Here is a 19040-nt window from a genome sequence, read left to right as displayed (position 1 = left end):
ACAGACTCTTAAGAACGTGTTTTCTGTGTTCATTCAGATCACTTCTGGTGCCATTAAAAGCAGGCTGAAGGAAGCAGAGTCCACTGAAGTGATGATAAACGTTGCTCGAGAGAAGTATCGGCCGGTCGCCACTCAAGGCTCCGTCATGTACTTCGTGATTGCGAGCCTCTCAGAAATAGACCCCATGTATCAGTACTCCTTAAAATATTTCAAACAGGTGAGTGCGGCGCTGCCGCTAGTGAAAGTGATCTCCTTGGGTCTCCTTGAAACCCCGTGGAGTTTCTTCTTGCCTCGGACAATCAGGGGTCCAGTTATGGGCTGAAGTCCTCCATGAGTTTGGGGTCAGAGGCCAGCTGCCTAAAGACTCGAGTCCCCAGTGTGCTCAGAACACTCTGAGGGGGAAGGAAAGAAAGCTTTCTCTTGGCTTCCTCCACTCAGTAGCTTGTTTCCCTCTTTGCCTGCCTTTCCCTCTCTCTCTCTCTCTCTCTCTCTCATTCTCTCTCTCTCTATCTCTCTCTCTTGTTAATCCTCACCTGAGAATACTTTTCCATTGATTTTTAGAGAGAGTGGAAGGGAGGGTAAGAGAGAGAGAAATAATGATGTGAGAGAGACACATTCATTGGTTGCCTCCCGTATACCCACAACGGGGTCTGGGAGCAAGCCTGCAACCGAGGTCCGTGCCCTTGGCCAGAATCGCGCCCCAGAACCCTTTAGTCCACGGGCTGATGCTCTTTCCACTGAGCCAGACCGGCCAGGGCTTTTTCTCTTGTAAGAGTCCCAGCTCCATGCTATTTCTTTATACTTTCTCTGCAGTAAACCAGCTTCCTCTCCACTGTTAGAGTTTTTCATGTCATATCTCAAGTCTCCGCCAGCACTTAAGTGAATTCCTTGGTCTGTGTCTTTTTCCCAGGACTTTTATACAACTGCCTCTCCTCCCCCTGGCTTTCATTTCATTTCATTGGCTGTTCCTTTCCCAGTCTCACTGTTTCCCTGTAAGACTTCCTAATTCTATGTATGGTCCCCCTACGTGATCTCATATTCACAGTTCGGTTTTATCTGGTGTCTTGTAAGTAGGATTATTTTCAGCCCTCACTCCACATCTCCCCAAAGCAAACTCAGTGTCACAAATCTTTGACAAGCGATGTCAATTCACCTGACGATTTCCCGGGGGGAGAGACTTTGCATCACTCACTACACAGCAAAACTCGGCAAGCACCCCGAATGGTCCCTCTGGTCACCCCCCGAGGTTCTCTCAGCTGCCAGAGGCCTCTTCCTCAGCCCACCATCTACAGCTCCCACCCCCTCTCGTTTACATTGTTGCTTTCTCTATACACAGCAGCTGAGCTTATGTTCGCTTCTCTCATCACCTGTGCTCATACCCATAACACACCTCAACGGACAAAGGCCTCTCCACATATGCCACTCGCAGTAGGAAACGGTAGAGAGCTGTGGCTACGCCGTGTGTCCCTGCAGCACACTGCTTCCTGTCACCAGCCAGATTCCTTTAGGCAGGGCTGGCCCTCACACTGGAAGCCAGGCCAGCCTCTGCCCAGTGGTTTCAAAACACTGCTCCACATCCCTGGGGTCCGAAATGGATTTCCACAGATACTTCCCGTCAAACACAGTTCTCACTCCGACACCAAATCCAACCTGGGCCTGTTCTACCTTTCGAGCCACACTTCCCCGCACTCCGCAGCAGCAGCCAAGTCGGTCATTCACGTCCCCCAGACTGTTGATCGCACCCGCTCTGTTCAGAACTCCCGCCCTCCCAGCTCAGATGCCACCTGCTCCGGTGAACCCTGTTTCTGGGGCTGCCGCCGTCTGGAGGCTCGAGTAGGCCGGACGTACACATGGGCTCACTCCCGTGGCTGGGCAGTCGGCAGTGGCCCACATTGGCCTCGCCATGTGGCTTGGGCTTCTCACAACACAGCCACTGGGTTCCGAGGGGGCACCTCCCCAAAGCAAACATCCTAAGAACCAAGGCGAAAGCTTCGAGGTTTCTTCCGGCCCAGCCTTGGATGTCATGACTCATCGCTTCTGCTGCCCGTCCTTGGTCAGTTGAGTCCAGGCCAGCCCAGATTCAAGAGGACGGGACTTAGACTCCATTAGACTCCATTCCTCAATGGAAAGAGCAGCAAACAATTTGTGTCCGTCTTGTATCCAACACGTTTGCTCTGCCTATTATGAGTTAAAACAGGATGTCTAGAGGAAAAACCAGGCTTGGCCTAGACCAGTGATGGCGAACCTTTTGAGCTCGACGTGTCAGCATTTTGAAAAACCCTAATTTAACTCTGGTGCCATGTCACATATAGAAATTTTTTGATATTTGCAACCATAGTAAAACAAAGACTTATATTTTTGATATTTATTTTATATATTTAAGTGCCATTTAACAAAGAAAAATCAGCCAAAAAATGAGTTCGCGTGTCATAGGTTCGCCATCACTGGCCTAGGCCCTAGGTCCTAGGGTCATAAAAAATTGTTTGAAGACCACAATGGTGTGTTTACGGAGGGATGGGAACAGACTCTTAATTCATGAAACACTGATGAAGCATTCTATGGGCCCCAGCACCCGAGAGGAAGACGGGGATGGATGAGGCTGCAGTCAGACTCCAGCAGGCGAGAGCAGCCTGCCACCTGAGGCCAAAGCCCATCATTTCGCCCCGTTGTCCCTTGTGCTGTGGATCTTTTGAGATGGATCCCACACACCCTTCTAGTCCCTCATGAGACTCTCCCAGTCTCTGCTGCAGTGCCCCCTCCTCCGTGACTTCCAGCCCAGCCCACGGGCATGGTTGAGGCTCTGCTCAAGCTCCCTTAATCAGCATGGGGCCCTCCGGAATGTTTAGCTCTTCCTCGTATGCTACTCGTAGGTTGCAGGAAACGGCCCTCCCATGCCTACGCCCTCCATGCCGCCATCTCTGCTGCCTTCCTGGTGGCCTTGCAGTGTGGGGCACCTCCAGGTGGAAAATAGGTGGGAAGGAAGTCTCCTTTAAAACTGGGTCCTCTTAAATGTCAAAGAAAATGCCAGCACACTCTTTACACTCCCTAAGAATTGTCTTGGGACAGGGCCACGAGGGCACATGACCTGGCCTGACCCTCGCATTGCTCACCCCAAGTTATGAAATCTAACTTGAGGTCATGGAAACCCTGGTTCTGCCGGCTCACCTGCATTTCTCTGTGTTTTCTGTCTCTCATCGAGATGATGCCTTTGGGGGGTTGGCATTGGCCCATTTCTGAAGAACGGGGAGAGAAGGCGGAATGCAGAAAATAAGTATCACATGCCAATGTGGGGTGAATTCTGGACTTTTTCATAGCACAGTACCCATGCCTTATGCTGCTCTTTGTACACTGAATATGAGGGAAGGGAGGTGAGGAGCAGAGATGTGCTTCTCCTCCTCAGAAATGGAATGAAATCAGGGACGCTGACCGAGCCCTCTCTCCCACAGTTGTTCAATACAACAATTGAAACTTCTGAGAAGACAGATAATCTGCAGGAGCGCATGGACATACTCCTGGAGCAGACCCTCCTGACTGCATATGCCAATGTTTCGAGGGGACTCTTTGAACAACATAAACTCATCTACAGCTTCATGCTCTGTGTTGAGATCATGCGTCAGCAAGGAAGCTTAACTGATGCTGAATGGAATTTCTTTCTCCGAGGTTCTTCGGGATTAGAAAAGGTACCTGTTTCAAGTTCAGGTTGTAGATGTTACTCTATCTGGAGCCCACAAGCACCTCCCATTTGGCCATGTGGCCCAGGGTGGGGCCGCTGGGGGCCCGGAGGCCCAGGCTCTGTCCCTGGGTGATGGGACAGTTATCCTCTTTAAGCAGCAGTAGCCTCACCTACACAAAAGGGATGTTGGGAGTAACCAGGGAGTTTGAAGATGGGAATGTTTTTAACTATCTTATCCCAGCCAGCGTGGCTCAGTGGTTGAGCGCCAACCTATGAGCCAGGAGGTTACGGTTCGATTCCCAGTCAAGGGCACATGCCTGGGCTGCAGGCTTGATCCCCAGTGTGGGGCGTGCAGGAGGCAGCCTAACAATGATTCTCTCTCATCATTGATATTTCTATCTCTCTCGCCCTCTTCCTTCCTCTCTGAAGTCAATAAAAATATATTTTTTAAAAGTTGACCATTTTACAAATATGAAGAGTTAAAATGTAATAAAAGTTGTAATTCATAGATTTGATGATACTATTGATGAAATCATGACCTTCTATTTCCTCCTGGATGCATCTTTCGTTATAAAGTATGGTAGTAATAGAACTTGATTGTCACCTTCTGTAATACTGTAATACGAGTTCTGCTACAGTGTCCTTCTTCATGTTCATCCTTTTATCTCACTTGCTCCAGCCACTTAAGCTGGACTGACTCATCCACATACAACACAGCTGGTGGCCCCTGAATTAAGCCATCGCCTCCCCAACTCCTGCCTGCAACTCCATCCAGCCCCATTCTAAACTCTTGGCTCTTTCTGCCACCATTGAGCCCCACCCTTGGCCCCTGCAGACATGATAATGGCCCCTGTTTGCCAGCATTGAGCCTGAGTGTATCCCCGGGAAGTCGGACTTTATGCTTTTATTTGACTCCCAGTGCCCTATGCTCCCAGGACAAGCCCAAGCAAGACCTTCCCACCAGGTGATCCTGCCTCCCCAACCCCCACCCATCTTGCATGTATAGACATTCTATCAATGCTATCTTAACTTCGTAATCACAGTTAATACTTGCCAAGGGCTAGCTATGGAAGTCGATCAACTCATTTATTACTCTCAGTATTCCTCTTATGTGAGTTCCTAATTTTATCTCTAGCCTGCAAGTAAGATAATTAGGCACAGAGAGGTTAAATGACTTGTCACGATCCCACACCTGTACTTAATAGGGGTTTGGAGCCAGGATTTGGAGCCTCGCGGTCTGTAGAGCTTGCCCTGTTACCTCCCACATATGCCAGTGTTTCCTCTACTGCTGCCTGCTAGTTGGTCACTCAGCCAGGCCCTTCTGTCCTCACAACACTCCTGTCAGCCTTGTTTATAGTCTTCCCAAGACTCGGGGAACCTCAAGAACTTGCCAAAGTTATATAACTGATGCGTGAACGAGTCTGATTCAAACCTGCGTCTAAATTCCCAAAGCCCATGTCCATTCCAGTACCACCTGTTACTTCTCATGAAAAACATATTTCAAAAAAGAAATTAAAGATATTTTAAATACCATCAAAGTCAAAGCTTAACGTTATCCAGAAATCATCTTCAGAAACTTCTCAAATATTGTGGGTTTCTTTAAATTAACCTATCTTTTTTTTTCCATCACAAGGAAGAAAAGATTTTGTTTCAGAAATGTGTTTGGGGATATCTTTTATCTAAGTTACTTTACTCACTTAGTTACTAGTATCTTAATACTTATATTTTCCATTTTTATCATAAGTGGTTCATATCAGCCGAAACCGGTTTGGCTCAGTGGATGGAGCGTCGGCCTGCGGACTGAAGGGTCCCGGGTTCGATTCCGGTCAAGGGCATGTACCTGGGTTGTGGGCACATCACCCCGATGTTTCTGACTCTCTATCTCTCTCCCCTCCTCTCTGTAAAAAATCAATAAAATATATTTTAAAAAAACCTCTTTTACATAAAAAAAAAATAAGTGGTTCATATCAATAGATTAATAAGTCAATAGAATAAAAAAAAAAAAGAGCCCTAGCTGGTTTGATGCTCAGTGAATAGAGCATCAGCCTATGGAGTGAAGGTCCCTGGGTTCAATTCCAGTCAAGGGCATATGTCCGGGTTGCAGGCTCGATCCCCATTAGGGGGCATGCAGTAGGCAGCTGATCGATGATTCTCATCATTGATGTTTCTATCTCTCCTTCTCCCTTCCTCTCTAAAATCAATAAAAATATAATTTTAAAAAATTGAATAAAAAAGGAAAACCACATGATCATCTTAGTAAACACAGAAAAAGCATTTGACAAAACCCAACAACCTTTTGTCATAAAAACACTCAAACTAGAAATAGAAGAGAACTTGCTTGACTAGATAAAGGGTGTGTACAAAAACCCACAGCTAGTGTGAAGGGTGTGTCACACTTCATGGTGAAAGCCTGGGTGCTTTCCCCCTGAGATCAGAAACAAGACAGGATGTCATACTCTAATCACTCCTTTTTGACATTGAACTGGAGATTCTCCTCAGGTCAATTGGCAAGAAAATGAAATAAAGGGCATCCAGATTGGAAAAGAAATAAAACTATCTCCATTTGCAAATGACATGATTTTGTATATAGGAAACACTAAAGAACCTACTAAAAAAACCTATTAGAATTAATAAACAAGTTCAGCAAGAACTTGTACAGATCTATTCTACAGGTAGAATAGATCTTCTGTGCAAAGGTCTACAGGTAGAATAGATCCCACACCATTTCTATTTCACTGTAGCTTATTACTTCTCTTAGGTAAATAGTTATTTTTAACATGCTATTAGAGTACAGAATCAATATATGGAACTAATTTGTATTTCTTCTGTACACTTGCAATGAACAAGAATGAAAGTGAAATTGAGAAAACAATTCTACTTACAGTGGCATCAGAAAGAATAAAATACTTAGAAATAAATGTAACCAAGGAAGTTCAAAAACATAATCTGAAAACTATAAAACATGTTGAAAGACATTAGAGGGCCTAAATAAATGGAGAAACATCCCATGTTCATGGATTGGATACTTAATATCGTTAGGATGGCAGCCGAAACCGGTTTGGCTCGGTGGATAGAGCGTCGGCCTGCAGACTGAAAGGTCCCAGGTTCGATTCCGGTCAAGGGCATGTACCTGGGTTGCGGGCACATCCCCAGTGGGAGATGTGCAGGAGGCAGCTGATCGATGTCTCTCTCTCATCGATGTTTCTAACTCTCTAGCTCTCTCCCTTCCTCTCTGCAAAAAAATCAATAAAATATATTTTAAAAAAATATATCGTTAGGATGGCAATATCCCCAAATTGAGCTACAAATTCAATACAGTTCCTAACAGAACCCCAGCTGCCTTATTTGTAAAAATTGACAAGCTTATTCTAAAATTCATGTGGAATTGCAAAGGATCCTAACCCCAAAGCTTACTACAAAGCAGCAGTAATCAAGACAGTATGTCTAGCATAAAGATAGGTCTACAGATAAATTGAATCAAATTTGAGAATCCAGAAATAAAATCATATGATTGTGGTCAAGCAATTTTTGACAAGAGGCCAAGACAGTTTATTGGGAAAAGCTATCTTCTCAACAAATAGTGCTGGGACAACTGGATAGTCACATGCAAACCTGACATCACACCATATTTAACTTAAAATGGACCAAAGATCTAAATATAAGACCTACAATTCTTAATAGAAAACATATGAGTAAATTCTCATGAACACGGATTTCTTTCTTTTTTTCTTTTAGTTAAACCTCACCTGCGGATATTTTTCTGTTTATTTTTAGAGAGTGGAGCTGAAGAGAGAAAGAGAGAGAGAGAGAGAGAGAGAGAGAGAGAGAGAGAGAGAGAGAGAGAGAGAGAGACATATGAGAGAGACACATTGATTGCTTGCTTCCCCCATGTACCCCGACTGAGGCTAGGGATCAAACCTGCAACCCAAGTACATGCCCTTGACCGGAAATCAAACCTGCGACCCTTTGGTGTGCAGGCTGATGCTCTAACCACTAAGCACACTAGCCTCAAGACCAGATATTTCACAATGGATCCTTAGATGTGTTACCAAAAGCATGAGCAACAAAGGAAAATAATAAAGTGGACTTCATCAAAAAGAAACATGTTTTTGCCCTGGCCGGTGTTGCTCAATGGTTGTAGCATCGGCCCAAGCACTGAAGGATCGCAGGTTCGATTCCCGGTCAAGGGCACATAGACCTGGGTTGCAGGTTTAATCCCCAGCCCTGGTAGGGGGTGCACGTGGGAGGCAAACAATTGATGGGTCTCTCATATCGATGTCTCTCTCTCACTCTCTCTCTTCCCCTCTCTCCTCCCTTCCACTTTCTAAGAATCAATGGAAAAAATTGGGTGAGGATTAACAAAAAAATACAAAATAAAAATAAATAAACATATTTTTGCTTCAAAGGACACTATCAAGAAAATGAAAAGACAACCCACAGAATGGGAGAAAATATTTGCAAATAATAGTTGATAAAGGATTTGTATCTAGAATATATAAAGAACTCTTACAACTCCATAATAAAAAGACAAATGACCTAATTTAAAAATAGAGGAAGGACCTAAGGAGATATTTCTCCAAGGAGGATATACTAAGCACATGAAAAGATGCTTGACATTATTATTCATCAGGGAAATGCAAATCAAAACCGCATTTGTGAGATACCACTTCACACTCAGTAGAATGGCTATAATAATAATTTTTTAAAAGACAGGCAATAACTAGTGTTGGTGAGGATGTGGAGAAATTAGATCCCTCATAAACTGTTGGTGAGAGCAAAAAAGGTGCCGCTTCTTTGAAAAACAACCTGGCAGGCCCTCAAATAATTAAACATCGAAGTACCATAAGATGCAGCAATGCCACCTCTAGGTATATACCAAAGAGAAAACAGATGTTCATAGAAAAATTTGGGCATGAACATTCATAGCAGCATTATTCATAATAGCCACAACGTAGAAACAACCCAAATGTCCATCAGCCGATGAGTGGATAAATGAAACCTAGACAATGGAATGTTATTTAATTGAAGCATGAATAAACCTTGAAAACATTAAGCTCAGTGAAAGAAGTCAGTCACAAAATACCAGATATTATAAAATTTGACTTATATGAAGTGTCCAGAATAGACAAATCTACAGAGACAGAGCGCAGTGTAGTAGTTGTTTGGGGCTGGGAGGCGTGGGCAGATAGAAGGGTAATAGCTAAAAGGTACATGGGGGTGTTGAAGAGGCAAAATGCTCTAAAATTAACTGTGGTGATGGTTGCACATATCTGTGAATTTACTAAAATACATTAGATTGTATGCTCTAGATGGGGGAAGGGCAATGGTGTGTGAATTGTGTCTCAATAAAGCTCTTGTAAAGTGTCATATAGAATGTCAGGCAAATATTCATGAAATTTTCGAAGAACCAGTGTCAGTCTGTAATCACAGCTGTTTCTGTCTCTTTTAAAACTGTTTACTCACATGAAAGTGCTTCATGGACTACCACCAGATGGCATAATACTTTTCCCAGAAATTTCTAGGGATATATGAAGTGCTTAGACATACACTCAACTAAGCTAGAATAAGATTGCCCTTTGTCTTGCTATTGATATTAGTCTTCTACTCACTTTTTCCCATTTCCTAGAGGTGAGAACATCTGGAAATTTGATTTGGAGACTAGATCTTCAGAAAAAAAAGATCATTAACCGTAAGAATACTTGGGGGTCGGGAGAGACTAGTGTGTGTTGGAGAACAGGCTGGAAGTAGCGTTAACAGATTTAATGCTAATTCTTCACCAGATCAGCTGCTTTCGGCAATGTCAACCTGAAGGCTTTCATCAGCTGCACTTCTGTGCAAAGGTCTACAGGTAGAATAGATCCCACACCATTTCTATTTCACCGTAGCTTATTACTTCTCTTAGGTAAATGGTTATTTTTAACATGCTGTTAGAGCTTGATTTTTCACTTAGACAAGGTGAAAGCATATTTTGTGGCTGTCTTTGTGAATCATTACTCATTTTCTTTCTGTCTTATAACAGGAACGCCCACCTAAGCCTGAAGTTCCCTGGCTGCTTACTCAGGTGTGGTACTCATGCTATGACTTAGAAGAATCATTTCCAGTTTTTAAAGGACTTACGCAATTTATGTTGTCACATCCTGTTTGCATACAATTAGGTATGTAATATGGAAAAAGGATCTGCTATCAGGGTTTGTAAACAGGCTCACCAGTCCTAACTTTATCGTCTCTTTTAACCTTTTCTGCAATATCCATATTTTTCCTCTAGGAAATTTCTTCATTGTTAAGAAATTACTAATTACTTGTTTCCCCAATTTCTTGAGTTGAAGGCTTAGCCCATGAATTTTCAATATTTCATATTTACTATTATATCCATTTTAAGGGTATATACATTTGCCTCTAAGTGTTGCTTTAGCTGCATCTCTTTTTATTGAAATATAACGTGCATATGGAAAAGTGTACCAAATCAAAATTTTACAATTTGTTTCTCAAAAACTGACTACACTTAATGGACCAGTACACAAAAATCAAGAACTGGAACAGTCCCAGCCTCCCAAAATCCCCTCATACTCCTTCACAAGACCCTTACCCTTTCCCCAGAGGTAATGACTGCTCTGATTATAACATTCTATATTAATTTTCCTCCACAACTTTTAATATGTACCCCCTTTTAATTCTAAAATTACACTCTTTAATTCTAAAGCATTTAGGATATTTGGGACTATCTTTTTATTAATAATTTAATTCAATTATAAAAATTACATGCCTAGTCTGCATAATATTGATTCTTTGTAATTTATTTAGACTTCGGTTTATGTAAAATATTCCATATCTGACATTCCTTGGATGCAAGACTCCATAAGTTTAGTTAACACCCACCACCAAGCATAATTACAGAATTTTTGTGTGTGATGAGAACTTTTGAGATTTACTCTCTTAGCAACTTGCAAATATACAATACAGTATCATTAACTATAGTTACCAGGCTGTACCTTAGACCCACAGAACTTACTTATTTTATAACTGGAAGTTTGTACTTTCTGGCTCCCTTCACCCATTTTGACCACTCATCCACCCCCTCCTCTGGCTACTACTAATCTGTTCTCATATCTATAAGCTTGGCAGCTGGGAAGTTGTTGCTTTGCGGTTTATTTAAGATATATATATAAGTGAGATCATACGGTATTTGTCTATCTCTGGCTGACATTTCACGTAGCATAATATCCTCAAGGTCTATCAAAATTTATTGTGTTTACTTTAGTGATGGTTTTTATATTTGATCTGTCAGTTTCTAAGACAGGTAAATTAAGGTATACCATTATGACTGACAATTTCTCTTTGAAATTCTGGAATTTTTCCCATATTTTGTGAAATTATGGTGGTTAATACAAATAGATTTAGGATTATCATCTTCCTAGTAAATTGTTTCTTTTTTATTAAAGAGTATTTCTCTTTATTCTAAATAGTTATATTTGCCTTAAAATATATTTTTTAATGTTAACATTACTACAGCAGGTTTCTCTTGGTTGGCATATTATATTCTACACTATTCATTTTCAACTCTTGTGTCATTCTCATGTTTTTGGTGTATCTTTAGTGGGATTCTGTTGATTTTTTTTTAAAATTTATCTTTGTTTAGAGTGTTACAGATGTCCCTCTTTCTCCCTCATTTACCCCTTCACCCTGCTCTCTTCTCATCCCCAGGCCTTCTCTGCACAATTGTCTGTCCACGCGCTATGAATATATGTATAAGTTCATTGGTTGAACTCATCGCACCCACCCTCCTTCCCTCTGAAATACTTCAGTCCGTTGCCTGCTTCCAGGTCTCTGGATCTTTTTTGTTCATCAGTTTATTTTGTTCATTAGATTCCACATGTAAGAGAGATCATGTGATACTTGTCTTTCTCTGACTGGCTTATTTTGCTTAGCATAATACTCTCCAAGTCCCTCCATTTTCAAAGAGTAAAAGATCCTTTCTTTTACAGCTGTATTATAGTCCATTGTGTAAATGTTCCAATTTTTTAATACATGAATCTACCGATGAGCATTTGGGCTGTTTCCAGATCTTAACTATGGTAAATAATGCTGCTATTTACATAGGGGTGCATATATTCTTTCTGATTGGTGTTTCTGGCTTGTCAGGATATATTCCTAGAAGTGGGATCACTGGGACAAATGGCAATTCCATTTTTAATTTTTTGGGGAAACTACATACTGTTTTTCATAGTGGCTGTACCAGTCTGCATTCCCAACAACAGAACACAAGGGTTCACCAGCATTTGTTGTTTACTGATTTATTGATGATAGCCATTCTGGCAGGTGCAAGGTGATACTTCATTGTCATTTTAATTTTCATCTCTCTGATGATTAGTGATATTGAGCATTTTTTCATATGGGTCTTGGCTATTTGTATTCCTCTTTAGAGAGTGTCTATTCAGGTCTTCTGCCCGTATTTTAATTGGATTATCTTCCTTTTGTTGAGTTGTATGAGTACTTTATGTGTTTTGGAAATTAATTCCTTATCAGATGTATCATTGGCAAATATGTTCTCCCATACAGTGGACTCCCTTTTCATTTTGACACTGTTTTCTTTAGCTCTACAAAAGCTTTTTATTTTTATGTAGTCCTATTTGTTTATTTTTTCTTTTGTTTCTCTTGTCCTAAGCGATACATCAGTGAAAATTCTGCTCTGTGAGATATCTGATATTTTGTTGCCTACATTTTCTTCTAAGATTTTTATGGTTTCATGACTTACATTTGAATCTTTTATTCATTTTGAGTTTATTCTTGTGTGTGGTATAAGTTGGTGGTCTAGTTTCAGTTTTTTGCATGTACCTGTCCAATTATCCCAACACCATTTATTGAAGAGACTGTCTTTACTTCGTTGCATGTTTTTATCACCATTGTCAAATAATAATTGAACATAAAGTCTTGGATCAATTTCTGGATTCTCTGTTCTTATCCATTGATCTATATGCCTGTTCTTGTGCCAGTACCAGGCTATTCTGAGCACAGTGGCTTTGTACCATAACTTGATATCTGGTATTGTGATTCCTCCCTCCAACTTTGTTATTCTTTCTCAAGATTGCTGTAACTATTCAGAGTCCATTTTGGGTTCCATATAAATTTTTGGAGTATTTGTTCTAGGTCTGTGAAATATGCTGTTGGTATTTTAATAAGGATTGCATTGAATCTGTAGATTGCTTTGGGCAATATGGACATTTTTAATGATATTGATTCTACCAATCCATGGACATGGTATATTCTTCTACTTGTTTATATCTTCCTCTGTCTCTTTTTTCAACATCTTATAGTTTTCCAAGTACAGGTCTTTTACCTCCTTAGTTAAGTTTATTTCTAAGTATCTTACTTCTTTTGTTTCACTAGTTAGTAGGATTTTTTTTTTAGTTTCTCTTTCTGAGAGTTCATTACTAGTGTATAAAAATGCCGTGCACCAGGCCTCTAGTTGGTATATAAAAAAGCCATAGATTTCTGAGTGTTAATTTTGTATCCTGCTACATAGCCAACTTCATTTATTAAATCTAGTAGCTTTTTGGTGGAGTCTTTAGGGTTTTCTATGTACAATATCATGTCATCTGCAAATAGTGATAGTTTTACTTCCTCCTTTCCAATTTGGATGCCTTTTATATTTCCTTATCTGATCACTGATTAGGACTTCCAGTCTATGTTGAATAAAAGTGGTGAAAGCAGACACTGTCTTGTTCCTGTTCTTTGTGTACCCAGTAATTGTGGTGATTTAAAGTCTACATGGACCAGAATTTCTGGGATCTTAATATGCTTATCTGATTTCTGAATAAAGACTAGAAAAAATAAAATGTTCTTCAATAACTACATCAAATAGAAATTATGTTTCTATATTGTGGACCAGTTTAACAAGATAGTTAGCATTAGAGGTAGAACATAAAAAGAAAAAACACTCATAGGAGAAGCCTAGAGATGAACATTTGCAAACAAACCCAAAGCAGAAAGGAATAGATGAAGCCTCATAAACACAGAGGCAAAGAAAGAGAGAAATTGAAAGGCAAAGTAATTCTGAGAACAACTTATCATTTTTGAATAAAAAGCATTGTGTTACCCTGTCAATTGGGATGAAAATTTCAACAATTTAAAGCTATTTTCCTGCTCTCATTTGTAAAATTTCAAGATTTATTCTGGAAATCCTACAGGATTGTGAAGGTTTATACATGTGTAATAGTATGGCTTGTGCTCTAAATGTGAACTTTAGATCTTTGTAGCTCAAGTTTAATCATTCCAATGTCATTCTTACTTTCAAAAGCTTCCTAATTGCCTTAATCTTTTGTCTTTGATGGTCTCTAAGTGTTTCATGTCCTATTAGTTGAGTTATCATTTAAAATATGCTGTCTTGTCTTATTAGCCAAAGCCTTGGTTGGTTGTACAATAACCTCAAGAAAAAAAGAACTCCCTTTGGAATAAATGTTTCCATTACTTGGTTTTTAGAATAATGCAGCCACCTTCAACCAAAGAGCACTGCGGTATGCTGAATGAACCCTGTGGTCTCATGCCATGGAATTGTCTTTATTCCATATAGAAACTAGAAGTCTTGAGGTGCACCCTTCTTCAAGGCCATGGTCTTAACGTGTCACTAAATTTCTGTCAATAACTCTGATTGCAGTTATTAGGCCCTCAGAGAAAAGTCCCAGCAGACCAGCTGGAGAAAGTGGCTTTATAGCATGGAATATAAGCCAACTATTCTGCCTAATGTTTGACTGTAGGAACCTGTTTTGTCACTTGCTGTGTTGGCTTGCCGAGAGCTCCCAGCATACTGTGCACCTTGTATCAACAGGAATTTCAACGCTAATTTTACTGCATGCTATAACCATTGCAAGGGTTATAGTACGTGAAATGCAAGTCCATTTCTTATAACTATTCCAAGGGTGAGGGGGAGCAATGTATTAATGCTTATCAGGGCATAAAGTTGTGTAGATTGTCAATTTAGTCATATATTATTTATATTATGTAGGCCAGAATTTTTAATTTGCTTCATCTGTCACAGACTAATAATGGTGTATTATTTCCTACCACAATTCTTTTTCTACTTTTTCAAACTCTACCTCCAGCAGTGAGGGATATATTCTTATACTATTATCTGGAACATATAGGTTCATTTTATTGTGCTTTATTATGAGGTTTGAATTTTGCTATAACCTCTTTTGTCCCATTTAATTACATTTGCCTTGAATTCTAACTTGTCCAATGTTACTCTTATCACCTCAGCTTTCTTTTTGTTCACATGTGATTAATGTATTTCTATGCATCCTTTTATTGTAACCTCTCTATTATTTATTTCGCTTTGCTTTTTGTAAGTGGGTTTCTGTTGAATATTTTCTGATCCAGTTTTAATTTCTTTGCTCTTTAATTAGTCTGGATAGGGGGATATCAGTATATTTACATTCATAGAAAGAATTGATAGTAAATGTAGAGATTTCTAAATTACCAAATATATTTACTTAATTTAAAAGTCAAAACAACTCTAAATAAGGCATATTTTTAAATTATGTTTCCAGGATCTTTTGAGACTTTCATTAACTCACAGGATTTGACAAACTATCCCACAGTAGGGGAAGAAGAGGAACAACTTCTGAAACAGAAAGTGGAGTTGGAAATCTATGAATCGTGGCTTTCAAAGTTAAGCTCTTTCCATAAGCTAATTCTTGTTAAGTGTTGTAAAGAAGAAAAGGTAAGGTTTTTTTTTTAACTAAAGAACTGTGTTATAACTATTTCTACTAAAGCTCACCAACTAGTTATGATCCATGAACTAATAAGATTTATTTGTTAGCCATGGTAGTGAGACACACATTTGCAGGCTGGCATGTGTACACACGCACTTCTATTGTATTGCCTCGTCCTCCACCTGAGAATCATAAACCTTACATTCCACTGGAGAGACAAATAGCACTAAAGCAAATCAAAAGACAGAAAAACCAAGCAAATTCCACAGGAAACCTTGGCTCTATTTCTTTACCTGATTCATCTCCTTTCTGTATTCCATGTACTTAACCGTGTTCTTGGATATATATGTATTTCTGGGTATACATTATGTAGATTAGAGCCTAACCAAGGGTGTGTTTTATACAAACTTATTTCCACTTGTTTAAAATGTTTCATAAAGAAAATCAGTTCTGCCCTAACCTGTTTTTCTCAGTGGTTAGAGCGTCGGCCTGCAGACTGAAGGGTCCCAGGTTCGATTCTGGTCAAGGGCATGTACCTTGGTTGCAGGCATATCCCCAGTGGGGGGTGTGCAGGAGGCACCTGATCAATGTTTCTCTCTCATCGATGTTTCTAACTCTCTCTATCTCTCTCCCTTCCTCTCTGTGAAAAATCAATAAAATATATTTTTTAAAAAAAGAAAAGAAAATTAGTTCAGAGACATGAGAAATTGTGCATGTAACCCATAGTGTTTGATTTTTCATTAATAAAGCTATCAGAATCCTAGATCTCTATATAATACTAATAAAGTGACCTATTTTCCAGAAAAATATTTCTCCAACTTTTTAAATTCAAGAGCATTTCATGAGCATGTTACCACTTTTATATTTACACTAGAGACCTGGTGCACAAATTCATGCACGGGTGGGGTCCCTCGGCCTGGTGGGCAATCGGGGCTGATCTGGGCCGGCCAGTCAAGAGGAGGGACCGTGGGAGTTTGGCCAGGGGGAGGGACTGCAGAGGTTGGCTGTGCACTGACCACCAGGGGGGCAGCTCCTATGTTGAGCGTCTGGTCCCTGGTGGTCAGTGTGTGTAATAACTACCGGCCAGTCATCCAGTTGTCCAGTCATAATGGTCACTTAGGCTTAGATAGATAGATAGATAGATAGCCCTCAAGAAATAAATTACTGGTTCTTTGTCTTGTGGTCATTTACTGTAAACTTTATGAGCATTTTTTTTTCAAAGTAAAAAGCAAATAAATAGCTCATATCTTTGAAAATATTTTAAATAAAAATAATAAAGAAATGTACTCTGGAATTATACTTAGTCACGCAGTGGAACAAACTTCCAGGCCCCTCGGCCCTGTCTCAAAGCTGTCCCTCTGGGCCACGCCACCTTTACAGTCAGCACCACAATATAGCCACACTTAGGTGGGCGAGCATGTGACCATCTTTTCCCAGTGTGGCCAGATTGGGGTGCCATTCAAATCCAAACAACATGTCTCTCCCACCTCCACCCCCAATGAAAACATGGTGAGACTTGTTTGGACAGTTGTCAACACCTCAGGGAGAGGTAACATTAAATCCTGCTACTGCCTACAGCTGTGAAAAAGATGTGGCCTGCCCCACCTTTAAGGCAGCCATTCACATTGTAGGCATGGCAGGTTAGGTTTGTATATTTATCATGGCAGTTTGGGGGCACAAATATCTCGTAAAAGGACACCTTTTTCTATCCCAAACAAAGACTCCATTTGGGCTCTGGAGAGCCATGGTCTGCAAGAGCAGAAAAGGGTTAAGTTGGCTCGGGGGAGGTCGGTGAAGGGAACACACTGGTGTAGAAAGTGGCCCGGCCAGGGATCTGAGCATCAGAACTGGGGCTGGTTCCTGAGAGAGGTCAGAAGAGGATGATGAGTAGATAAGAAATGAAGATGGTGGACAGCATACGGAGTCAATTCCTCTGAGAAACTGGCTTGTGAACGGGAAGCAAAGAAATGAAACAGTAGCTGGCAGGGCACTGCAATCAAGGGAAGGCTCTCTCGTTTGGCTTTTAAGAATAAGAGACAATGGAGCCTAATTGGATGGTGATAGGGAGATCATGGAGAGCGGGAGAGGTCAATCATGCAGGAGTCAGTGGAAGGACTGAAAGTTAAGTCCCTGAGAATGCAAGAGGGATGGAACAAAAGGAGGCGAGGATGGGGAAACCGCAGGTGTACAGATAGACGGACTGATGGGGGACGTTCCTCTCGTGTAATACTTTATCCTGCTCAGTGCAGTCAGGAGAAGCACGGCTGTCAGCAGTTGGGTGGTGTACAAGTTCACCAAGTTGATCCACAGGAAGAAATATACCCAACCAAGAGAGAATGAGGTCAAAGGACAGGGCACCGGCCTCTGAGAAGCTGAGGGGAAACAGAGTAAAATTATGAAAGATACTCAACCAACACTTTTTTAAATGTGTTTTTCTTTTCGCCTTTTCACCTTTCAGGTGGTTTTTGCTCTTACAGATTTTGTCATAGAAAATCTTGGGAAACGCTTTATAGAGACGCCGCCTATGGACCTGCCGACTCTGTATCAAGATATGTCCCACAACACTCCCCTCATATTCATCTTAAGCACGGGCTCCGATCCCATGGGCGCATTCCAGAGGTTTGCCCGGGACAGAGGATACTCGGAACGGTAAGTTCTCCTTGTGCAGATTCAGCAACTCATATGAATATCTCCTTGATAAAAGTTTCCCTTTTTATTTCTTCTATGGAGCATGAATTCCTTACTAAATAAATTAAGGTAACCCTTACTAAATAAATTAAGAAACCTTAATATTTAGCTAACTATGTTGTTAAAATGGGGTCAAAATCATAAAAGTATATGTAAATTTTATTTGAGAAAGGGAGATGATTTAAAATGTTGAAGTCTGATAATCTAGTGGAATAGTGACTAAAACTTACTTGTTATTTAAGACATTTTTAATGTAACTGTAAGAGGATTATAGTTTCCTCCCCGTGCTCAAATGTGCAAAAAAAATCCATAGCTCCTTAGGTTGTATTCTTCTCATCTTACGCATGAGCCTCTACTCCGTTCAGTAACAGAGGCAAGGGGAAATTTAAACTTGTGCATTAAAAGGACTAAGACCAAGTAAGAAATAAACTACTTGAAGAGGTTAAGGTGATCCCTGTTTATATTATCTCTAGCTGTCTACCAGGAAAAAATGTAAATGTTGTCTGCAGAAACACAAAATCTTAGGCACACAATAAAATAAAACCAGGTGCATGGAAAGGCCAGGAAAAAAATGTTTAAAAACGAAGAAAAACAGCCCTAACCAGTTTGTCTCAGTGGATAGAGCGTGAGCCTGCGGACTGAAAGGTCCCAGGTTCGATTCCGGTCAAGGGCATGTACCTTGGTTGCGGGCACATCCCCAGTAGGGGGGTGTGCAGGAGGCAGCTGGTCGATGTTTCTCTCTCATCAATGTTTCTAACTCTCTATTCCTCTCCCTTCCTCTCTGTTAAAATCAATAAAATATATTTTTAAAAAGGAGAATACATTTTTCACAATATCCTCTAAAATGCCTTTTTACTATGAATGGGAATTTGTAGATAATTCCTTGGGTCTATCAGGAAAAAAAAAAAACCTGCCGGGCTGAATGCAACCTAGAAGACTGACCCTATTAATTCAAAAGACAAGAGAGCGAG

General features: G+C 40.6%; 1 protein-coding gene across 1 annotated transcript in view; it reads left to right on the top strand.

Moving 5' to 3' along the window:
• Positions 1-19040, top strand: part of DNAH6 (dynein, axonemal, heavy chain 6) — a 219792-nt gene that overhangs the window by 169625 nt on the left and 31127 nt on the right. Inside the window, 5 exon segments of the mRNA XM_015564106.1 lie at positions 38-217; positions 3447-3680; positions 9693-9828; positions 15217-15389; positions 17840-18030. Coding sequence (XP_015419592.1) covers positions 38-217; positions 3447-3680; positions 9693-9828; positions 15217-15389; positions 17840-18030 — 914 coding nt within the window.

The sequence above is a fragment of the Myotis davidii genome, unplaced genomic scaffold (genome assembly GCF_000327345.1).
Source record: "Myotis davidii unplaced genomic scaffold, ASM32734v1 scaffold339, whole genome shotgun sequence".
In the NCBI taxonomy this organism is placed as follows: domain Eukaryota; kingdom Metazoa; phylum Chordata; class Mammalia; order Chiroptera; family Vespertilionidae; genus Myotis; species Myotis davidii.
Note: the sequence above shows the minus strand (reverse complement) of the source record. Positions and strands in the feature narration are given on the sequence as shown.